The 23,714-nt window shown below is 63.8% G+C and overlaps 1 protein-coding gene across 1 annotated transcript in view; it reads right to left on the bottom strand.

Moving 5' to 3' along the window:
- The window catches only part of CELSR1 (cadherin EGF LAG seven-pass G-type receptor 1), a 130,864-nt gene that overhangs the window by 5,218 nt on the left and 101,932 nt on the right, over positions 1-23,714 (bottom strand). Inside the window, exons 15-34 of the mRNA XM_059401768.1 lie at positions 22,239-22,422; positions 21,812-21,913; positions 21,060-21,154; positions 20,395-20,604; positions 19,214-19,397; positions 17,339-17,482; positions 13,898-14,102; positions 13,360-13,527; positions 12,109-12,235; positions 10,487-10,687; positions 6,305-6,479; positions 5,236-5,348; positions 4,773-4,852; positions 4,046-4,172; positions 3,254-3,379; positions 2,713-2,807; positions 2,313-2,416; positions 1,925-2,074; positions 1,262-1,477; positions 519-780 (exon numbers count right to left, since the gene is read on the bottom strand). Of these exons, the coding sequence (XP_059257751.1) occupies positions 519-780; positions 1,262-1,477; positions 1,925-2,074; positions 2,313-2,416; positions 2,713-2,807; positions 3,254-3,379; positions 4,046-4,172; positions 4,773-4,852; positions 5,236-5,348; positions 6,305-6,479; positions 10,487-10,687; positions 12,109-12,235; positions 13,360-13,527; positions 13,898-14,102; positions 17,339-17,482; positions 19,214-19,397; positions 20,395-20,604; positions 21,060-21,154; positions 21,812-21,913; positions 22,239-22,422 (3,068 nt within the window). The remainder of the gene's footprint in view (positions 1-518; positions 781-1,261; positions 1,478-1,924; positions 2,075-2,312; positions 2,417-2,712; positions 2,808-3,253; positions 3,380-4,045; positions 4,173-4,772; positions 4,853-5,235; positions 5,349-6,304; positions 6,480-10,486; positions 10,688-12,108; positions 12,236-13,359; positions 13,528-13,897; positions 14,103-17,338; positions 17,483-19,213; positions 19,398-20,394; positions 20,605-21,059; positions 21,155-21,811; positions 21,914-22,238; positions 22,423-23,714) is intronic.

Below are 23,714 nucleotides of genomic sequence, written 5' to 3'. Positions count from 1 at the left end.
CAGCGTCCACACAGCCTGCCCTGCTGTGGGGCAACCAAACTCAGTTTTCAGAGCGCCATTCTAGAGGACTGGGCTCCCACTCTTTGCTCCTCCCTTAGAAGTCTGCAGGACGGAGGAGCCATGGGGGGAGGCCAGCAGGCCCGTCTGGAGCCAAGATCCCTGCTCCGTTCCTCTGCAGGGGTCCCCCGGAGGCTTGATTTCCTGGACTAAGATCCTTACAAAGTGCTTAGTCCCACAGGGTCTCAAATCCTAGAATCCCAGGGCTGGCCAGGGGTTTAGGGCTTTGGCCAATGCGGCCACCTCCTGGATGTTGGCAGTTGGGCCCGCCCTGGTCAGAAGTCCACTTTGTCCTTCGGCGGGCTGCCCCTGACCCCGCTGAAGCCCCTCCCTCCACAAGACCCCAGCACAGCCCCGGGGGCTCCTGTCTGGACTGGACACCGGTCCCCTGGGCAGGCGATGATGGGAAAGCTGGCCAGGGCCGCTCCTGCTGCCCTGCAGCCCAGGCCGAGGCTACTCACTCGGAGTCGGAGCCTGCCGCCTGGGCGCTCCCAGCCCGCACGTTCATGGCCACCCCGTTGAGGTGCTCGCGCCCCGGCTCCCGGCGTGGGCTCTTGATGGTGATGGTGCCGTCGGGGGCGCGGGCCCCGTCGCTCGAGCCCACGGAGGACGAGCGTGAAGACGCGGGGCTCTGCTCGCACTCGGCCAGCTTCTCCCGCAGCCGCGACTTGAGGCTCTTCTCGGTCAGCGGCGGCGGGTAGGTGACCTTGTTTTTCAAGATGCCTGGAAGTGGGGAGGTGGGGAGTCGTGGTCAGCCTGGACGACCAGGGCAAGGACCCGAGGAGCAGACTCTGGGCCCAGGGGAGCCCCTGCTCTTCCCTCCCAAAGGGTCACCCCTGTGCGGGGAAGCGGACCCGTGGAGACCCGGACCCACCGCACTGGCTGCTCCTGTGCCCCGCCCCTGCCCCCCCCTCCGCTGGGCCCCCCCACCAGCGTGCACTCCGCCCCCCCAGCACCCCACCCAGACCCAGCCCCCACACCGCCCCCTCCCCGCGCCCCGTCCCGCCCACTGCCCCGCCCTCCACGGACCTGCACCTCTGTCCTGCCCCCAACTGCACTCCACCCCACCCATTCGCCCGGCTGGGACCCCGGCCCCGCCCCTCTGTTCTCTGTCCCCACCAGGACCCTGTCCCTTCCCCCGCTGAGGGGCTTCCAGGTCCCCCAGCTTCCCAGGAACAGCGCGGCCTCCCCACGCCCAAAGCACCTTTTCTCTGCTCCGGGGGCTGGCCGGGGAGCCCGCCCGCAGGCCTCAGCGGGCCGCCGCTCTCCTGCTCCGGGGGCCGCTCCCCGTCCAGGTGCAGCTCCACGCTGACCTTGGTCTCGACCTTCAGGCGTGGCCGGTTGCCAGGCTCCTCACTGTCGCTGCCCGCCGGGCTCTCGCTGGGCCAGCCGGCCGGGATGTGGTTCGCCACGGCGTCCACTGAGGCACAAGAGCGGCCGTCAACAGCGGGGACTCCCTGCCCCCCTGAAAGCTTCCCTCGCGTCCCTCCGCGGGGAGCCTGCCTCCCACGTGGCCCTGAGCCGCTGGCCGAGGCGGAGGCGGTGCCGCCCTCGATGAGGTGCCGCCCTCAGTGGGGCAGCTACCACTGACAGCGGGGCCCAGCCCACAGTGCCCTGCCTCAACACCCCAGCGCCTCAACACGGGCCCCCCAGCAACAATCGGGGCCAGCCAGTGGCGTCCTTGAAGTGGGGGTTCCCGGAGAGACCCTCAAAGACCTCCCTGCCTCTGCTCTGCAGATGCTGTGGACAGGACCTTCCCCGGCCAGCACCTCCCCCCTGCTGTCCACACCCCTGCCGTCCCTCCCCGCTGCCGCTGCTCTCCATCACAGGAGGCAGGCCTCAGACACGCCACCCAACACTGCCTCACCTTTAGGGGTGCTGTGGACGGGGCCCCGCGCCGAGTCCCACTTGCCCTCGGCCTCCGCCCCATCGTCCTCGCTGTCTGACGAGTGCGAGGAGGCGTAGGAGCTGCTTTGCTCATCCAGGGACAGCTCGCTGTCCGAGTCCGAGTCCTGCTCTGCGGGGAGGGCAGGAGGGCCGGAGGCTCAGGCCAAGGGCTGAGTGGGGCCAGCTGGGCACGGGGGAGTGATCGTTCCCTTGGGGACCTTCTGAATGGGATGGGCCACAGACGTCCTCTGAGCCTGTACGTCCAGTGACCGAGAGGCCCCCGGGCCTGACAAGAGCCAGGAAGAAGCTCCCCCCACGGACCGCCCAGGAAGGAGATGCCCAGGGGCCGTCTTCCGGGGGACACATACCATGGTGCTTCTTGGTGCTTCTGGGGACAAAGGACGAATCTGGCTCCCCATGGCCGCCCCGTGCTGGCCCAGAGGACACGCTGAGCTTCTGACCCCCTTCGTCCCTAGAGAGGGGGTAGGAGGGTGGGCTCAGCACCATCACTCCGGGGTTTACATGACACGACCACCCAACATCACCGGGCACCTTTCGCATGTGCCAAGGTGGCCCCACGGGGCTCTGGAAGGTTTGCTGCCACGAAAGACTCCCGGAGCGCGTGGGGAGCCACACGCCCTCTGGAACAGGAGGGCACACCACTAGGGCCATTCCGAGCGAATGCAGCCTGCATTCGCCCCTAGAGCTGGGCCTCCCCCCGCCCCACTGTGCCCCCGGGACAAGCGAGGGCACCGGCTCAGGCCTGACCTGACGGTGCTGTCCAGTGAGGCAGTGGACTCGCCCAGGGCCGTGCGGAACATGTTGGGCTCCTCGCTGTACGTGTGGTTGCAGTTGAGGGAGCGCTGCGGGAGGGGGCACGGTTATCACCGGAGCAGAGGCCACTGGCCTGCAGAGGACGGCTCTGTCTCCACAGCAAGCCCCGGTGCCAGCACCCTGAAGGTGCCCCCACCCAGCACAGAGCACACAGGCCTCGTGGCGGCCTGGAGGACAGCACCCCCAGTCCCCGCAGTGGTCTGAGGACGTCTTCCTGCCTGCAGCCACGGCTTTTGCTGCCGCCCTGTCCTCTGTGACCTTGACCAATGGGGCTGTGATGAGGATGGACCCCATCTAGTGAACCTTGCTCCCTTCCCCGGATGTCAGGAATGGAATCAAGCTCAATGCCACTCTCCAAGGGGCTCTCTGATGCCAGGGTCAATGGAGACCGGGCAGCTATGTTGAATGCTTGGTCTAGAGACCCACAGGGCAAACCCCTCCCCCCGCCTCGCCCCGGTCCCCGGGTGCCACCTACCGTCAGCAGGGTGGCCCTCGTGGTGGCGGAGTCATCCAGGTGCAGCTTCTTCCCAGCAAGCACGGCCTTCAGGTGCTTCCGGACCTCCCTGTTGAGCACGCAGTGGAACAGGAGGACGAAGAGACCCTGGAGGGAGGGGACGGCTGGTCAGGGCGGGGATGGGCTGGCAGCGAAGCAGCTAGGGTCCTGTGGCTGCCAGGCCGGTGGGCACATCCGTCTGCCCAAGGAAGCAGACAGCACGGCCACACCATGTGCCGCGGAGTGCCCAGAGCCAGCCTGGCTACGAGGGGCCCGCCCTGGGCGCCCCCTCCCCGGGGCCTCTGTTTGCCCAGGGGAGCGGGGACGGGGCAGCCAGCATGCCAGGGGCCAAGGGGGGGCTGGTCCCAGCCACACCCCCATCCATCTGCATCTCCAACATGACATCACTTGCTGGGAAGCCCTCAGTGCAAACTGTAAATGGCCAACACCGTCCCCGCAGACAAAAGTGGGATGTACACTGCCCCGCGGAGGGAGGATGAGCCCCGGCACCGGCCGAGCAAGGGACAGTGCCCCAGGGGTCCCTGGGAAGGCCCTGGACAGAGCTGCGCTCTGGACCCCGGGTTCCTTGGCGTCACGGGAGCCCCCGGCACATTCCGGCCACACGGGGACCACCATGCCGTGGCCCCTCTGCCCCGGACGCCGGTCCAGGATCTCCCCCAGGCCTTTCAGACAGGAGGTAGCGTAAGCGACTCATGACCTCACCAAGGGAGGCCCCAGCGAGGCCCGCCAGGTCACGGGGACGGGACGGCCCACCTGTAGGCAGCTGAAGACGGCGAAGAGGTAGTGGAAGGCCAGCGCGTCGCGGTTCACGGCCAGCAGCCCCAGCAGCCAGGTGGCGCTGACGAGCAGCAGCAGCAGGAAGGCGGTCCGCAGCAGGGGGCTGCCGGGGGCGGGGCGGCGTGACTCCGGGCCCCGCCCTCCCCTCCACCCGCCCCCTCTCGGCCCACCATCAGCCCCAACACTTAACTTCCCAAAACTTTTTAAAGCACCTGGTCACTCTCCACTCCTGCGGCCACAGCATCACCATCGCCACCAACCCAGAAAGTCCCAGCCGCACCCCCGAGCCCCAACACCCTGCGGGGTTCCTCCCCGTGGCATCCCGGCCCCTCACACCTCCCCAGACCCAGCCGTCACCACCCCCCATCCCCTCCACCCATCCCTTAACAGGGCCTGGGCGAGGGGCACAGAGCCCCATCCTGCTCCCTCTGCTATCAGCTGCTGCAGAGCCTACCCCTACTGTCCCCGGGTCCCATGGGCCAAGGCGGCCTGCCCCCCGCCTCCTCATGCTCAGCGCCCTCCCTCTCCTCCACTACGTGCCCGCTGCCCCCCGCCTCTCCCCACTGCAGCCTGCTGATGCATCCACGTGGCCGTCATGTCCCCCGGGGCTGAGCTGAGGGGTGGCCAAGGGCCTGGGCACAGGGAGACGGGCGCCTTCAGGGGGCTCTGCTAGGCGTTTAGTCCCACACTGGGACCCACTTACACAACCCCTTTCCTTTCATAATAATGGTGCTTTCTTTGGCAGGAAACCTTCGCAGACAGGACAAAAATGACTGTGTTGACCTGAAAAACGTTTTTTTAAAAACCCAAGTCAGGTGGCCGGCTGGTCAATGTCGCCACAACAGATCAGAAGACCCAACGCTTCTGAGGGGCTCCGCCTGCATCTCCAGGTACGGCTGGAATGAGAAGGGCTCCCACGCCCCCCTGCCTGCGGGACCCTCCCGAGGGTGGACGCCGAGCTGCCTCCCAGTGGACGAAGACACAGACGTGGGACGAACCCGCAGGTCCAATGGCGAGGCCTCAGCACCATGAGATCACCCCTTCCTGCCCAATGGGCTGCTCTGAGGAGCCAAGGACCCCACCGGTCCCCAAAACCTCTTCCAGCCCACGCGCCCAGTTTCCCACACCCCCAAGAATCGTGGGCTCTGCAAAACTCCCGGACTCACAATGATAACCGCTCCGATGGGCCCGGCGAAGCTCCAGATCAGGGTGTCTCGAAGGGACAGCCAGCAGAAGTCGGGGTTTCCATAGCCCTGGGGGTCCAGGCCCACCGCGAGTCCTGGACAGCAGGGAGGGAAGTGGGGACTCATCCCGGGAGGGGCCCCTCCTGAGGGCCGGCCTGAGGGGGCACGTGGCCACAAGCAGCATTCCCAGCTCGGCACACACACGTCACATACAGATCCACACACCACATACACGTCACATACAGACCACACACAGCACACACACTACATACACATCACATACAGACCACACACAGCACACATACTATATACGCACATCACATACAGACCACACACCCCACACGACATACACACGTCAGATACAGACCACAGACACCATATACACACACCCCATTCATGTCTCATAGACCACACACACCACACACACTACATACACACATCACATACAGACCACACACAGCACATACACACCCTACATACAGACCACACAACCGACGCACATGACATACACACGTCCCGTACAGACCCTACACACCCCACACATACACTACAGGGTACACATGCACACACACCCCACAACGTATAGACCCTTCACACACACACACACACACACACACACACACACACACTATGCAGACTACACATCCCACACACACAAGACACACACCACAGACAACACACGTGCACATACCCATCCACCCAGAAGCCGGGCGGACGTGGAGTTTCTGTCTGTTAGGTGCCACAGATAGAACCCTAAGGAGACGGCACTCAGCCCTCAAGGAGCCCATACCACCCCTGACCAGAGACGCAGCCCCGCAGTGGGCACCGAGTGGTCACACTCACGGCACAGGTGCAAGGGCGGGGAGAGCCTCCTCTGCCAGGGGCCAGTCCCGTGGGGTGTCTGTGGTACCCAGAGGAGGCCAGGGAGCTCGCCCGCCCGGGCCCAGGGGTGTGGGCTCACCAGCTGTGGGCTGAGGTCACGCGGGCTGCCCACGCAGTGGTGGTCCCCAGGCCCAGGCCTCCCCAGCAGGGCGGCTCCTCCAGTCCTCACCTGTGATGATGGCCGGGATGCCCCAGCCCACGACATAGTAGAACCTCATGGGCCCGGCGTCGATGTTGCGCACCTCGGTCAGCATGCGGTAGACGTGCAGGCTCTCCACAAAGGTCCAGGCGAAGGTGCTCGTGTAGACGTAGTGCAGGAGGATGGCGACGACCGTGCACAGGAACTGTGGGGGAGGGCATCGGGCGCTGGCTCAGCACAGGCCCCGCGGGAGCCCGCCCCACCCCTCGGACCAGGGGCCAGACGCGCGCCGGGCGCCAAGGGCAGGCACCAAGTCCGCGCACTGCGCAAATGTGAGGGTCTGCAGGTCGGAGTAGGGAGACCGAGTTAGTTGGGTTTTTCTGTGTGATTCACGCAGAAACGGCTGGGCGGTGAGGCGCCGTGTCTCTGCTCCCCGAGTGGAGCAGAGGACGGAGAGGGAGGCACCGGGGTGGGGGTGGTGGGGGGAGACCACTGCCCAACCCAGATCGGCGCCTGGAGTGAGCACAGCCACAGGACAGGGGGTGGACAGAGCCTCTAGCGTTTTCATTAGAAGCTGGAAACGTATTTTCCTGTCATGGCTCCAGATTCTTTCCTCCAGGCGTTTAAATTTAAAAGAAATAGCATGAAGGCAGCCAGCCCAGGCTGCGGGCCCAACTGCGGTGTGGCCTCCACCCGCTACCCAGCACCCCTGTGGGGGTGTCTGCGGGGTCCAGCAGTGGCCAGAGGGAGGGGAAGCCTCGTGCTTCGTGACCTCACCGCCAAATAAGGTCCTCCTGCCTCCACCAAGTTAACAGAGCCTTCTGATTCCCGCCAAAACGAGACTACGGGAGCGTGTCTGTCTGTCCTGTCCTCCGCCAGGCAGGGCTGCCCTCCAGCCGGTGCCCAAGAGAAAACCACCTCCACAGGGCAGCGGAGGTCCAGCATCCTGCCTTCTCCCGACCCGGGCGAGCCAACCCAGTGTCCCTGAGAATGGGAAGAAAGCAGCGTCAGGGAGCGGCTGGGGACGCGGCGCGGACACAGGGAGTCCAGCCTCTGTGTGAATCATCTACCATGAGGTGCTCTAGGCCAGACCTCAAAGAGCTCGTGCCTTGGCCCAGAGCAGCCTCATGGGGGTTCCCCTGGGAGGGGCTGCGCTGGCCGGGCCCCCAGGCTGCCCAGCTGGGGGAGAGCAGGCGCCCCTTCAAGGACCTAAAAAGCCAGGCAGGCACTGAGGAGAGGGGAACGTGGAGGGGAGGGAAGAGAAAGCCCCAGGCCCTGTCCATCCTAGCCACACCCACACTCAGCCCGCTGCTCCTGGCCCCGCCCCACTCTTTGGCCCGCCCCTCCTAGTCACAGCCCTCCTGGCCCCACCCACAACCTGCAGCTGTCCTACCCCCAGGCCACATCCCAGTCCCGCCCCATTCCTGAGACATTCTGTCTAGTCCTGGCTGCCACACCATCCGTGCAACCTCCCAGGGTCTCAGTGTCCCCGCCAAGGAGCCCCCCGCCCACCCTCCACCCAACAGACACCGGGCCACCCCCGGGGCCCACACTGGAGGCCACTCCGCTCCGTCAGGTGCCAGGCCAGTGTACCCTGCGGGGAGCTTGACCCAAGCACAGGCTGGCTGGAACATACGTCACCTCTGCTGCCGCTGTCAGCCTGCACAGGCCGGCTTCTCCCCGGAAACAAAACCCCAGAGACGGAGGAGGAAACTCCTAGCCCTGACATCTGTCCGACACGGGGCGAAACAGGAGCTCAACCAGAAGGGAAGACAGCACTGCACATTACGACCGGACAACCTGCTCTCCGCCTTGGACCCCACGGTCGGGGGACAGGAGGTCTGCCCCGGACGCCAGGGCGAGCCTGGGGCTGGGGGAGCCCCACACCACTCCCAGGGTCCCCACATGCAAAGCACAGTGGGCTTAGACAAGGGACAGCGGCGAGGAGGCTCGCTGGCTGGCTGCCTTCAATCATGTGAAAAGTAAACCCACAAAACCACCTTAAAAAAAAAAGAAGTGTTAGAGATACATTTTAAAATTTAATGGGGCTGTACGTGTACAGACTTTTGCCCTAAATGTACTACCTTTTCCAGAAACAGAACAAAGACAAAATGCTAATGCCTAATAAATCATTTCAACCTGCCAGTAATCTGGGAGATGAAAAACCTCGCCCAGAGACGGGACTGTGAGTTTACAGAAAACCCATAAAACCCAGGCAAGGGGCCAAGGCCCTCGAATGACGCGGCCAGCATTCCTTCTCTCGCGCCCCGCGCCTGGAAGAAGCGGACAGCCTCGCTGCTTTCACACGCGCTATGTGGCTGCAAGGCGTGGCTTGCCTCTGTGGAGACCACTCAAGGGCACGCTTGAAGGGTTTGGAGATGAGGCTTCACCTGTCTGATGCGCTGATAAGGACAGGCAGGGAGAGGTCCCCCTGCCCGGCTGGATGCACGGAAACCCTGCAGGGCCCCATGTGGCGATGGCGCCTCTCCCCACCCCGGCCCAGCACCACGGGCAGCGCCCCGGAGAGCAGCACGGAAGTTTGCGCTTGGGGGTTCCTCTGCCAGGCCCGCTGCTCCCCGAGTCACGGCTAAGAAGCCCCGGGGCCATCAAGGCCGTCTTCCCGTGACACTTTGCCTTCACCTACCTTCCTTCCAAGGAGGTTAGGCCGCCCCAGAGGGTCTCGAGGGGAGCCCGCTGCCGGCAGCAAACGAGGAGGAAGGGCTCCAGCGTGCCGGCGGCCCTGACCAGCGAGCCAGAACATTCCCTCTCTGCCTTTTAGGCCACGTCCTCTCCTAGGGCTGACCCACTCCCACAGACACGTTTCCCCGCCACGTGGGGGAGATGCCTCCCCTCGGCCTCCAAGGGCTCGGCCAGCTACACCCAGACCAGTCACTGTCTCAATTTCCACCTCACTTTGGGGTGTCCCCCCTGCTCGTCCCCCTTCCGGAGACCTGCGGCGCCCTTCCTCCTCTCTCCTTGCCCACTTTCCCGCCCTGCCCCCTGCCCTTCCCGCCCTGCCCGCTGTCCTGGCTTCGGCTCTGGGCCTCACCTCCACCCGGCGGACCTATGAGGATAGCCCCTCTGCCGCTCTGCTGACCTCTGGGCGGCTTCCTAACTGGCTGGCTGCGCTCTCCGCGGCACGAGCTGCCTGCAAAAGGAACACGGCACTGCCCGGCAGGGACCCTCAGGCTCTGGGGGACCAGACTCCCCAACCTGTCCCGATTTCTCCTGGACCTCTCCCACCGGATGGTCAGTCCTTCCCTAACCAAGCACGACTCCCCAACCTGCCACCGGGACACCATTCTGGCCTGTGACACTCTACGACGACCACTCGTGTCCGTGCCAGGAAGGGGGGCTCCCTGGGCGGGGACGGGAGGGCCTCTTGGACCTGGGTCTCGGATAGGCGGAACTCAGAGACAACCAGCAGGTCCTCGCCGCATGGGGAAGGAAGAAATGACAGCTCTGCCAACAGCATGTGCTGGCCATATTGGAATGGCCCACCGAGAGCCCACGGCTCACCCTCGGAGAGATCAGGATTAGGTGAGAGTAACTTCCAGACTTCCCGAGTCCCCACATACACACGTGCCCATCAGCCGGCCTCGCGGCGCCTCAGGGATCTAGGGTCCCCATTTCGCAATGGACACGTAAGGGAACCCGCACGGAGGGAACTGTGTGCCACGGGCACTCGCTCATCCTCACTGGTCCCCGGGCGCCTCTCCCGTGTGAAGGGATGCTCCCCCTTCCCAGGGCCGGGGGGGATTCAGCGAGCCCAAGTGTGTGTGTCAAGCCTCGGGCACACAGCCTCCGCCGCCCGCCGTGCCCCCACCCCCTCCAGGGTCAGCGTGCTGACCCTGTGTTTTGTAAATCCTGTGGAAAAATGGAAAATCACGTTGCCACCAGGCAGGCACCGCGGAAGCCACAGAGCTCCCGGCTTCGCTCTCGCGCCCGTCCCACCGGCTGTGCCACCACCTCCGCCTCGAGGCTGCTCCCTACCCGACGCCCCAGGGCCCCCCCCCCGCCCAACAGCCCCCCCCCCTCCCCTAGCCGGCACAGGGGCTCTGATCTCAGGCCCCCCACGGAAGCTCTGCCAGCCGCCACTCGCCGCCCGTCCTCGCCTCCCTCGAGGCCGACCCACTTCCGGTCTCCGGCGCGGTCACTTCCACCGGCCCCTTTGTCAGTTACAGAGGTCCGGGGCAGCGCCCGGGAACTCACCGGGTTTCCGGTCTGGGTGATCCCGATCACAAACACCAGCTGGGAGCAGAAGAGCGCCCCGATGAGGTTCCTGTGGATGCCGTGCAGGTTGGAGCGTAACGTCCGCGCCAGCGCGAGGAGCACGAAGGCCACCAGCAGGGCGGCCAGCGACAAGGACACGGCGGCGTAGGTGACGATCTTCAGGGGCAGGACCTCTCCGTGCTGCGGGCGGGGGGTGGGCGGAGGGACATGAGGACTGGCCGGATGGGGCTTTGCACAGGAAAGGCACTTTAAGGTCGACTTTACTATGGGCAGAGCCTGCACAACTGACACGGTTCTCAGGCTGCCGGAAACCACGGAAAACACCAAATGGATTAATGAGACGTTAGAAAGTTCTGGAGCGGGACGGTGTCCAGACACGTGGCTGCGGTGGTGAATGTCTATCCCGTGTATTTTGCTCCAATAAAAAAATGTTTAAAACAAAACAACCCTCCATACATAAACGTTACCATCCAGGAGATGCACAGCCTGCCGGGGAGGGGCTTGCACACAGAAGGCGGGTGTGCCACGGCTCCCCGGGAGCTGGGCTGCTGGGGAGCCGGGAGGGGGTTGGGCCCCGGAGGCTGAGGGCTCAGGGCTCAGGGCTCAGGGCTCTCCTCCTGCTCTCCGGAGGCCCAGGGGCTGCCTCCTGCTGTTGGACCAGCACTGGCTTTGAGGCCCCGGGGCAGGGAGCAGTGAGCCCGCTTCTAGTTCCACTTCTTCTCCCTAAATTTCGGCTTCCTCCTGCCTCTGAGACTACTCATAACTAACCTCCTCCAGGCCAGGACCCCGGGGCTCCCAGCTCAAAAGTGCCGCCTGCCCACGGGAGCCTGGCAGTCAGGGGAAGACCTGAGGCCACACCCTTCCCTATTGTCTCCCTGGCCGCTATCAGCAGCAGTCACCCTCCCAACAATGTGACAGGAACCTGCAAGCCACAGAGCTTTTGGGAGGGACAATGACCTGGCCTCCTGGGACACATCCCAGTCCTGAAGAAAAGGTGCCAGGTGAAGCCCCGAGGCCTCTGTTCTGGTTCCTAGGAACCAGCATCTGCACACGTCAGAGCCCAGGTTGACCTTGCGCCCGCCCACGGGGGCCGCGGCCCTGCTCCCTCTATTGACCCGCAGGCTCCCGGAGCCTTGCATTCCCAGCCCAGGAAAAGGCCAGAGGTTAAACATCAGCTGGCCACGGGGGCTCCTGACTGAGCCCCTTCTTCTGTCTCCGGGCCAGTGCATGCGGTGCTAACGGGAGACCCTCCCTTTGCTCCGGACAGCCGGCTCTGTTCTCCCTTAAAATTTAAAGTGGGGCCGGCACAGCACCATCCAAGAGAACACAGAGAATCCGGCTTCGAAGTGAGGCTCTTCCAGGGCTCTCTTTTTGGGCTGAGGCTTGGGGGTCTGCCACCGGGTTTTTAATTTACAACCCAGCCCCTTTGAAAAACAGTTTCCAAGGAGTTTTGTTTTGGGAATCCTGGCAGATTCCAGCCAACCCTCCCGAACACAGGCGTAAATTGTGGACTCAATTTGGGGCCACACAGACTCTCCAAAGGGACTCCTCCCTGGACACACTCGCCGGGAGGGCAGGACTGCCCAGGGGGCCGCGCCCACCTCGCGTCTGGAGACGTCCATGAGCACGGCGAAGCTGGCCGTGTGGCTGCACTGGCAGGCGACGTGGGTCCGGTTCCGGGACAGCAGCTCGCAGCCCTTGGCCGACCACCCTCCCGTTCCCCCGATCCTGCAGAGAAAAGGCAGGCGTGAGAGGGACGCCTTCCACCAGCAGGGTCTCGGAGGCCCCGCCGCCCCTGGGAAAGCCCATCCCGCACCCCCAAGGCTGGCCCGCCTGCCTCCCCCAGCCCACCGCCGCGTGCTGTGAGGACAACGGCCGTCGGGACTGCGTGCACACTCTCCCTTCCCTTTCATGGTTGGGGAGTGCCCTAAAGCAATCCTCTGAAGTGCACGGTCTCTGTGTCATCTCACAATAAAACTTCAACCGGACCCCACGCCCCTTTTGTCAGAAACATTAGTCAGTTGTTAAAAGGGCTGCTTTGTACTTCAGCCTTCTTTGGAGTCTAGGCGCTTCAGGAAATCATACCCCACGTTGGTTCTGCACTTTCATCTTCAGACTGCGCGATGTTTTACGGCAGCCGCCTGCAAGCAGGGCCCAATTATGACCACCCTGTTACGGATGGGAAGCCCCAAATGACAAGGGGCTGAAGGGTGTGTCCCGGGCTCGGAGAGAGCCCCGCCCTCCCTCCCTCTGGGAAAATCAAGTAACTTCTCTGGTCCTTCGGTTACTCATCTGTAAAATGGCCAGTGAAGGCTAATACGTGTCTGCCAAGAGCCCCAAGATCTGGGGATGAGAGGCACCGCGGAGGCACAGAGGGTAATTAGGCAACAGCTAATTGCTAAGATCCAGTCCTGCGCCGTGAGAGACGGCCGCGCCTCGTGTGTCCCTCGCACGACCCTCGCCATGGAAGTGGCCCTTCTTTCTTGCCTCTGTAAGCCAAGCGTCTCTCACACGCCGGCACGATGCTGCTCGCTCATTAACTAGATTTTGGAAAGTAAAGGAGCCGCGAGATCCCTGCCCAGCCAAGCCTGCTTCCCAGCACGAGCCCCCTGCAGCCGGGCGCCCGCACGCTCCCGCCGGCCACCAGCTCCCGGCTGGAAGCCTGCTTGGCGACACCGACTCAGTCCGTCTGCAGCACGATGTGCGGGCACGTCTGTCTGGGTTGCACAGAAACAGGCGCCCAGCTGCACCGACGTCCGTCCCAGCTTCCAGCAGCCATGGCAGACCCCACACGGGGCCCAGCTCCGGGGGGGTAGGAGGATGAAGGGTCCTCACGCTGGCGGCACCCTTACATGATGGAGTGGTTCCAGAACACGCAGACGGGCTTGGTGCGCTCCTCGGTCTCCAGCAGGACATGCTCCACCAGGACAGGCCTCTCCAGGGGGCTGGGCAGGGCGGCCCCCTCGCTGTACACCACGGCGCTCACCACCGGCGTGTTAATGACTGGCCGGTTGGGCAGCCTGGGGCAGAGAAGTGAGAACACGGGAAAAGGCACAGTTAGAAGACGCCTGTCTCAAATCTGTGCATCGACGACCCCAGAAGCATGCACTGTAGACGTCTCTCCAGGAGGCCCGGAGCCAGAGCCCCAGCCGCTGTCCCCAAGCAAGGCCCTGGGCTGTGGCCGCGGCTCTGTGAGCAATGGGGCGTGTGCAGGGCATTGGTCACCTCCAGCTAGGCGGCAGCACCATGGAAGGGCCACCTGGATGCCCAGAACCTCATCCCGGGGGCTCTCAGGGCAGTGGTCTGTGGCCGTGGCCCAGGCTCACGGCGGAATGTCCTCACATGGATGCCTGGGGAAGCCCTTTGGAATCCTCTGGAAACAGGCCTTACCGGAGGCTGCGGCGGTCAGGGTCATAGCGCTCAGGCAGGAGCCGGCCTAGGGTCCGGTAGATGATGACGAGGGCGACGGCGAACCGGCCGGGCTCGTCCCGGTGCCTCTTCCGCCTCCTGAATGGGGCCTCCCCCTCTGTGCCAGGCCCCGGGGGCGCCGCCTGCGGGGCAGCTTTCCGACCGGCTGGCCGCACCGTGGGGGTCCCTGCAGTGCAAACGGAGCGTGAGCGCGGGGCGGTGCGCCTACCAGGCCGCTTCCTGCAAGAGCAGGGGCCTCCTGAGGTCACAGATGCTCGCTGGGCCCCGGCGGAGTAAACACAGAGCCCCACGTGACTGCAGCACAGAGGCTTCCAGGGGCTGGGGGAGGGAACGGGGACAGACTGTCATTCCTGGGGACGAAGGTGGCGGTGCCTGCCCAACACTGTGGATGGACGGAACGTGACTAAACTCCGCTCCCAGAGCGACCAGGATGGCGCCGGCTCCCGGCATCTCAGCTCGACCCAGGAAAAGGTGATAGCTGTCACGGGCTAACCGGCCGAGTCCCTCACCCCACACAGGGGGCGACACCGGGGCTGCTCTGGGAGGGATGGATGGGGACGGGGAACCGTCTGCGTGGGTTTGTGCCCCCTGCTTTGATCCCATGTGAATGACAGGGGTGTGTGAAGTTGTACGCGCTCTAGGGACACAGAAGTCACATATGACCCGCATAAATACGTCCGCACACGTATTTTGGGGCATAGGCGCTTACGATATCATGCCACTGACCGGGGCACGGGAGCACAGGCGCAGGAAGGTTGAAAACTTCCCCAGTCCCTGTGTCCACACGGGCTCACAGGAGGGAGTACTGACCCTCCCCTTCCCAGCAGCCGAGGGACAGTCCCCTCCGACGCTCTGTTAGCCTGGCCACACTCACTCACATTCTCAACAACCGACAAAATGCCCTGGGTGGCCCAGAAGCCAGCTCTGCAGCCACCCAGACTGTCTGGCACCGAGCACGGGAGGCTGAGCTCCAGGGAGGTGGGAGGGCCAAGCCCTGAGAGACAGGGCTTCTAGAAAGGGCAAGACCGAGGGGGGCCTGCGGAGGGGCTGTGAGGTGCAGTGGGGCGGGGAACCTCTTGGCCCCCTGTGGGGGGCCACTGCAGCTCAGAACGGCTCACCGGTGCCGGCAACATGCCGTGTGACCAACAGCATCCACCCCTCTGAGGTGGCACACGCACCCTCAGCATCTTCCTGACCCTGCTCAGGGCCGATGACTGGTGACAACACTGCTCAGCGACACCCAGCTCCTCCTCCAGGGGGGGGGGGGGGGGTGGTGATATAGGCGGGGGCTTTCCTGAGTGAAAGGGTCAGGTGCTGCCCCAGGCCAGACGACCCTCCCCAGGCCTCTGCCCATGGGTCAGATGCCACCCAATGGGTCAGACGTGACATTTATGGGTCCTTTGCTCCTGGACAACCGACAGAGTAGAGGCCAAAGAAAGTTGCCGCCTCAGTCCCCCCGGGTCCTGCTGCTTCTCAGCGGCTTGCTCCCGGCAGTGGAAGGCGGCTGAGTCCCCGCGGCCGCTCGCCAGGCGCGCTCCTCCAGCAGGGCCGGCAACTCTGGGCAGCCTCGACCGTACCAGAGGCAGCGGTGGGCGCACTGGACCGCGTCCCGGGGCGCTCACAGACCCCAGGCCTGGCCCTGCCCGGTGTTGGCTCCCGGCGCCGGTGCATGGCTGCGGCCGGAACCTTACTTTGCTCCCGGACTCGAGTGGCTCCCTGCATCCCCAGCGAACCAGTCAGCTGGCCAGCGAGTCCCAGGGGGGCCCTGCGGGGAGGGCAGGCAGGGGCCCCTCCCTTGCCTCAGGAGAAAAGCCTTATGCGTGCTGCCATGGGCATGAGCGTGCGCACACACACACACACTATCTGGGCCAAGGCTGGGCCAGGGCAAGGGGAGGAGAAGGGCCCGGAGTCCGGGGCTGGGATGAAGCCTGTCCAGGGGCTGGTCGCGGCAAAGAAGGATTTGAGCCGAGGTGGGAGGGACACCAGGAGGCGGTGGGTGCCAGGGGCCGGGGCTAGACTGCACCCTCTCTAGCTCCTGCAAGGTCGTCCGCCCAGATCTTGCCCTGAGTTCTGGCTCTGGGAGCACAGGATGCTTCCTCCTCTGCTTGCCTTCCAGGGGACCTGTCAGGTGTTGGGCAGTGGGAGGGGGAGGAGCCACCCAAGCCCAGCGGCCGAGGCTTCCCATCAGTAAAAGATCTGGCAGGGTTTACTCCGTGGTGATGGTTCCGGCTAACAGACAAGTTGAACGTGGCACCACGTACGGAGCTGAGGGGACTGAGGTCAGCCGGCCGCCGTCCCAAGGCCAGCAGGGCAGCAAGCACCAGAAGCTTCTCTTGCGGGACTGTCTAAAGCAAACGAGGCTCCTGCGTGTCCACTCTGGATGCCTCAGCCTCGGACACAGAGGAGGACCCGGGGTCCGTTGAGGAGCACGAGCCCGGACAATGTTTTTGGGTCAGGATGAGCGGCAGTATCTGCAGGGTCCGCACGTCCGTCAGTGCTGACGACCGCTGGGAACTCGGCCGAGGGCGGGAAAACCCAGGCCGGCCCAAAAGACGGTATGAAAGATGGTGTCGGTGTGGATCCCGCATCGCAGTAAAATCCTCTTCCAGAGGTTCCGACACCCGAATAATAACGCCACGCAGCTGACCGACTGATTTACTAAGAACACCTCAAACTGTAAACTGTCCACTACGGAATTTTACCTTGTCATGTCCCCATTATTTTAAGACATTTTCAGTAGCTGGAGTGGACCCGTGAAAAATACACTCTAAGAAAATCCCAGGGGCGCCTGGGAGGCTCAGTCAAGTGTCTGCCTTCAGCTCAGGGGATGATCCCGGGGTCCTGGGACCGAGCCCCCCCTCAGCCTCCCTGCTCGGTGGGAAGCCAGCTTCTCCCTCTACCCTTGCCCCCTGCTCGTGCTCTCTCTGACTCTCTCTGTCTCAAATAAATAAATGAAATCTTTTAAAAAAGAAAAAGAAAAAGAAAATTCTGAACGTTTAAGCCATTTGGTAATGGAACCCCAACCCAGGACTGAAAAACTGGCTTGGCGGTGGCGGGGGTTGGGGGGCGGGGGTTGGGGGGCGGGCAGGTTCTACAATTACCCACAGGTAGAGGCAGCTTCCCCCGCCCATCAGGGAAGACTAGTGCACACGTGTGTCAGGTGTTATCTCATTTGTCACGTCACGAGTTAGCCAAGTACCTGCCGGAGACGCCCGGCCACGGCACGGGGGTCCGACGCCAGCTCACGCCCTGCGGCGGCCCCCTTCTCAGGGCACGCATGTGACACACACGCACACAACACGCTCCGCTACTAGGAACCGTTCTGTTCCTTCTCACAGGACCCTCGGAGGCCCCCGCCCCTCCCCCGAACGGCGGGGCACCGTAGCGTCCACAAGACTTCACCTTTGCTCTCCGGCGGCTTGAAGAAGTCAGCGGAGAAGAACACTGATGACCCCAACTCCTTCGGGAACTCGTCACGGATGTCCTCGAATCGCGGCACCCTGGCTCCCGTGAAGTTGAACGTGTCGAAGATGTCGACGGCCAGAACTGTGGGGACAGGTCCCCCTGTCATCCAGCCCCAGCTCCTCCCGAGAGCACCCTCCACCGGCTCCGCATCCAGACCGAACAGAGCCAGCACCCTGACCGGCGACAGCCTTCCTAACAGAGTGGCCTCCACTCTGCCGCGCCCTCCGGACCGGCTGAGTCACACAGTGCCAGCCCTGAGGGTGAAGTGAGACGTCCCGGCGGCATCGGGGACCGGCCGGCTCGGGTAGAACAAGATGGCCGGAGAATAGGAACCCACTCCCCGGCCGGCAGAGGCAGAGCCCGAGTGGACACTCGGACCGACCCAAGGGGCTCCTGAGTCCTGTTGGCTCTCGGAGGCTGTGGGGTCACCCCTCTGTTGGCACCAACCGCCACCGCTCTAAGGAGCCTCCCCACAGAGAGGCCTAGTGTCACCCCTGCACATGACCCCCAACGTCATCCCACTGAGCTGACTGGTCCAATAGGCCCTACAGGAAGGGTGCCCACGAGCTGCCCACACGGACAGGCCAGGCACCCACCCCGAGCTGCTGGTGGTCAGGGATGGCAGGGGACACGGGACACAGGAGGACAGACAGGACCCAGTGCAGGACGGATGCTCCCGGCCATAGAGCAGCGGGGACAACGCCAGAGGGGCTGCGGGCAGAAGTAGGCAGGACACTTGGAACCGCCTGAGTGCTCCAGGAGGCCCTGGGCTGCAGGCGGCACCGTGTCCAGGTCCAGGTCCTGTCCGGCCCCAAGGCCAGCTCTGCAGAAGCACGCGCATCCTTTTTTCCCACCCCCAGTGATGACGGGGGCCCTGAGCCCACCGCCACCCCGGCACAAGGCAGGCCCGTCAGGGCCCCCCCCCCCCCGGAAGGGCCCAGGAGATGCAGAAGCCAGAACATCTCCTGGCCAGCACGGGAGGCCCCGCCCCATTCGGGAGGCCCCGCCCCAGCTGGCCGCTGGGCTCCAGTGAGGGCCACCACTTCCAGATTAAGGCTCAGCCCCTCCAGTGACAGGTGTGCCAAGGCAATCTCCCCAGCCCCACCACCCTGCCCCGCACTTCCCCATTGCCCTGCCTGGCGGCCTAATAAACATCAGCAAGAGGAGAAAGCAAGGCCCTCCCCTGCAGGAGCCCCAACCCCCACTCCGGGACTTGGCCAGCTCCATCTGGGCGGGTCAGGTGGGGGCTGGTTCTCCCATCGGGGCTTTCTCCCTGTGAAGGAGTCTGACCATGGAAACCCCTGGACGTCAGCGTGGCGCCTCCCGGGCGCTGGGGGTGACTCGGTTCACGAGGTACCTGCTTGCTGACCTTCAGCCCCTGACTCAGGAAGGGCAGACATCCCCCCGCCGCCCAGGTACCTGGCTGGCCTGTCCCTTGTCCTTCCCTGGGTCTGTGCCTCCCCCGGTGAGCCTGGAGGGAGGGACCCGCAGCCTGACCCCGGCCATGCCCCTCTGGACAGCCTCACACCCACGTCCCAAGAGGCCGGCAGGCCTCCCAGAGCCGACCACACAGCCTCTGACCCGCCCCGATTCCTGCTCAGAGCCCAGGAGTCACGTGAGTGTTTCCCTGGTTCAGCTGTGAGAGGCCGGACAAGGAGGGTCCTGACTCCCTACTGCAGACAAGGCACCAGAGGCCAGAGCAGCTGACCGTCCCCTAAAGACAGCCCAGCAGGGCCCCCCCGACAGGCCCCCCGGGGTCCGACCCCGGAGCACACGCAAGTTCCGCTCAGCCCCGCAGACTCGCGGCCTTACTCATGTTGGCGGTGACGATGACAAAAGGCCTCAGGTAGGTCCTCTGAACATTGCGCGCCAGGTTGGTGACGTAGGCCTCGAAGCCGCCCAGCAGCCGCACGGCGCCCCCCTCGCTCCGCTGGATCTGCTCCCACGCGGCCTGCGTGTCTGGGGCCAAAAGCGTGCTGCCTGTGTGGACCACGTCCTGTCAGACAGACAGACAGACGGACGGCGCTCAGCAGGTGAGTGAGCCCGGCCCCAGGAGGCCGAGGTGACATGGTGGGAGGCAGGGGCACATCAGGCTCGGGAAAGTCTCCAGCTCCCTGAGACCAGGCTGGGCAGGATCAGATACGGGACAGACCCTGGGGGACAGGAGCCGTGCATCAGGGAGACACTCTGCTGGGGGGTCCCCCATGTACACTCCAAGATGCAGAGGGGAGAAGGCACGTGGACGGGGAGGTTCCCCGGGGGCGGACAGGGAGGTTCCCTGGGGGCTCTCTGCATGGACAGAGAGGTTCCCTGAGTGTCTCTGCATGGACGGCGAGGTTCCTCAAGGGTCTCTGCATGGACAGAGAGGTTCCCCGAGGGTCTCTGCGTGGATGGGGAGGCCTGGGGAGGGGTCCAGAGGCTGCCGATGCTCACTGCCCAGCAGATCAGACATGTGAGGATGAACGAGGGTCTCCTCATCAACCACCATAAACAGACATTTCTTAGGGACCCGTTACTTAAACACAGAACAGGACGGTCTCTATGAGACCTCGTATCTCTGAAAGCAGGACCCCGAGGTGGGAGCGGAGACTCTGAGCCCCCGAGGAGCTACATGCCCCTGACTCTCTCTGCCTCGGTCTCCTTACCTGTAAAATGAGGCAGCAACCACGCACCATCACAGGCCGTGTAGGCAGCGAGTGGCTAACACACGGAAGCCACGCAGACTGCTGGCCGGTACTAAGGGTCAGTTGTCAATGACGGTGACTGTCCCCACCACCAAGACTATGCCCCACACATGTCCTCGCCCACACACCCCGAACACTTGCACCCAGTGTCCCCGGTCACCACGCTGGCCCGGCCCGGGTGCAGAGCGAAGTTTTGCCCTGAGGACGCAGGGAGCAGGGATGTCGCACAGCTGAGCACGGACCCCCCACTGCCCTCGAGCCCCACAGGACCGCGGGGCCCCCAGGGGGTGACCCGCCTCACGCCATCACCTGGTGGAAGTCGGCGTCCCGCGTGGCCGCCAGCTCGAAGCCCTGGCGGCCACTCTCGTGCAGCAGGACACGGGCCAGCAACTGATAGGCCGTGCGCACGTCGTTGCCGAAGAGCGGGCCCGGGAGGCGCGTGGCGTTCCGCAGCGCCTTGGCCAGCCGCACGGACTGGTCGCCGTCCATCCGTGTCTCGTTCCGGCTCAGCTTCTCGTTCTGGGAAGGGGGAGCACACGAGATGTTTGCACGCCCACCGCGGCTGCTTTGCTCCTTCCTGTGATTCAGAAAACCTGATCCTTTCTCGTAGAAACTTCCTTTTCAGGCAAGAACTTGAAAACCCAAACCAAGCAGGGACATTGGTGAGTAACTCTGGGACCAAAGAGGAGGGACGGTCAGGCCAAACGTGCTGGAAAGAGACACCAGGGGAGTGGCAGTGACGAAGGGCGAGGTCGGGGGCAGCGGGCCGGAATATGGAGACCCCTCATTTGCAGACCCAGACGCAGGGCTGGTCCTGCCGGGAAGAGCAGCTGTGCTCCGCCGTGGGCACTCAGGACAGACGTGGGCGCGGCGGTCCTGAGCCGGGCCTAGCCCCCGGCCAGAGGGATGCAGGGCCTCGCGCCGGCCACGCTCCCCGACCCCGCACGCACGCAGCTCCCCGAGGTGGAGCCTACCGTGGCTTTGAGCTCCAGGAAGGAGACGGTGGTGCAGTTGAAGAGCTCCGCGGGCAGCCAGCCCTTTTCCCCGCTGCAGTGTCGCACGGCGTTGCCTAGGGAACGGGGAACAGGGGGGAAGACCTGAAACCCCAGTTAGTGGTCGTGCTCGTTGACCTGTGTGTACCGGAACCCAGTGTGCCCAGCGGGGGGGTGAACCCCAGGCTCAATGCACACCCCTCGGCCAGCCCAGGGACAGGCAGGTGCCACGGCCACGAAACCAACCCAAGTTCTCTCCCCACGTGCCCAGGGCCACGCTGAAGCTGCCCAAGCCGCCCCGCCGCCGTGAGCAAACACGTGAGCAAGTCCACAAAGGGAGAAACCAGTCCATCATTTGCCAAATACCCACAGCACCTGTGGGCTCTGCACGCCAGCCACGAACCCGACTCACGGCCGGGTGCTTTGGTGGGTCGTCCCCTTGGGTCTCCGGACACCCCTCAGGGTGTGGACACAGCTACCACCCCCATTTTATAGAGAACCCAGCGCTGGGAGGGGCAAAGCAGCCTGCGTCCCGGCCCATAGGCGTGTGTCATGTTTGCATTACGGCTTTTCCAGGTTTTGTCATTTATTATTAAAGAACAAGGTTTTATCTTCCCCCAACACTTTGGCTAAAGAACATCCCACGAGTTCGGACGCTTTGGCCAAATCTTCGCAAGCTGCACGCCTCGACCAAGCTCCTGCCTGGAATGGATGCCAGAGGCCATGGTACTTACCCACGGACCCCCTGGGGCACGGCACCGCCGCCGGCTGCCCGAACTTGGTCTGTGGCCACCAGATGCCAGCCTCAAATGCTCTGGGACATCCGTTGTAGATCACTGGGGTCACAGGGGGGAAAGAAGGCTGCTCAGCCGGCCACGGCCATGCCCACAAGTGTGCGTGGCTCTTGGACTCCTCTGCCCCCACCAAGAACCGGACCCTCATCCGGGTTAGGACAGGGGAAGGTGGGACCCAGGCTCTGATCCGTGCCCTCCAGGAGGGCCAGGTCATGGAAGGCCAAGCGCACACTGTCAGACCATGAGGCTGTTGAACGCTCCCCGGACCCCAGGAGTGTGTGGTGCACACGCAGACACGGGCACGTGTGCAGAGCCCAGTAGTCTGTCCCTTTGACACGGCCCGAAGGGGTCGAGGGGCAACTCAGACCTTCACAGCCGAGCGTGGTGACCTCGGCGAAAGGGTTGTCACAGTGATTGCACTGGCGGCCGATGACGCCAGACTTGCAGACACACTGCCCCGTGTCCATGTCGCAGGCCCGGCTGTGCGAGCCGTGCGGAAAGCAGTCACACGGCAGGCAGGCGTCCTGACCCGGGAGCCTGTAGTGATTCTCCTGCAAAACCAGAAGGGGGTCATGGGACTCAGGCTCCTCTCCCGCAGGATGGCTCCTGGGTGCGCCAAGGTTACAGCCGGGCTCCCGGGCCTCTCCCCGCCGCCCTCCACCCACATCCCCCCAGGAGTGGCTTCTGGGCTGCCCACTGTGCCCGACGGGGCAGGTGCACTGTCTGGGAAAGTACCCCCCTAACTTCTTAGCTAATACTTGTCATGGGCCACCTGCCTATCTATCCTCAAAAACCCTGGATTCAGATGGAGATGTATGTGGTGTATTTTTTTCATTGTGAAAAGTTAGAAGGCACCTGAAGGTCCACCACTGGGCAGGTCAGGGAATGGTCAAGGGCACGGGCTTCAGATTGCCAAGTCCCGGGTTAGTGCCCATCTCTGGCCATACTGCCCTTGCAGGGGACTCAAGCGTCCCCTGCTGAAGAGTGGGATGGGCTGTGACTCAGCAGAGCCACGGCCTGTGTCCCGGTCCCATGTCAGGCAGGGACATGAACCGTCCCCACTGGGAGGTCTAACCTTGTGTGTTCGAGCACCTGGGAGGAGGCACAAACACGTTACCAGTCACCCGGGCAGGAACATGGGCGTCACTTTTTGACACCTTTCTGTATTTTCTATAACTTCTGATGAGAAAACATTCGAGGCACAATTTCTCGAAATGCGCTCCAAGCCTCCCTCCTGCCCACCACGCCACCCATGGATGTGCCGACTGCCACGCGGCTCCGTGTGGCTTCCCCGGTCCCCATCTGCTCCCGCCAGTGCGGTTTTTCATTTAAACGTTTCAGCAGACATTTGTGTTTCCAGAAGTGCATGAGCACACGGGGGACATTCCCAGTGTTAAAGCTCCCGGAGTGCGGACGGGACCCGTGCCGGCGACCTCCCCTCTGGGGCCGGCAAACTACGCCCCGCAGCACATGGTCCTCATCCAACGAGACAGATCCTTCCTCTGGGTTCCAAACAACCGGCAGCTCAACAGCCGTGCAGACACGGTTCTGAAGGGCTGTGGCCTTCCCCAGGATGCCGCAGGGGACAGCGACCCAGGGCCTGCCCGGGAGCACGGCGGCACGTCTGATGCTGTGAGGAGGTGACTCTGTGCTGCACAGAACACAGATGCCCCGGCTGGGGTGTGGCAAAGCTTTCCCTGGTTTAGAAATTTCAGCCATCCTCAAGGGCCAGCATGACAAGAGCCCAAGGAAAACGGCCCAGAGGTCAAATAGTGGTCGGTGCTGAGGTAGAGCAAACCTCACAGAAATTATCGTTTCCTGTTACCAAGTGGCTGCGTGGCTG

The sequence above is a fragment of the Mustela nigripes genome, chromosome 6, assembly GCF_022355385.1.
Source record: "Mustela nigripes isolate SB6536 chromosome 6, MUSNIG.SB6536, whole genome shotgun sequence".
In the NCBI taxonomy this organism is placed as follows: Eukaryota; Metazoa; Chordata; class Mammalia; order Carnivora; family Mustelidae; genus Mustela; species Mustela nigripes.
The sequence above is the reverse complement of the archived record's forward strand: the minus strand, read 5'-3'. Positions and strand labels throughout refer to the sequence as shown.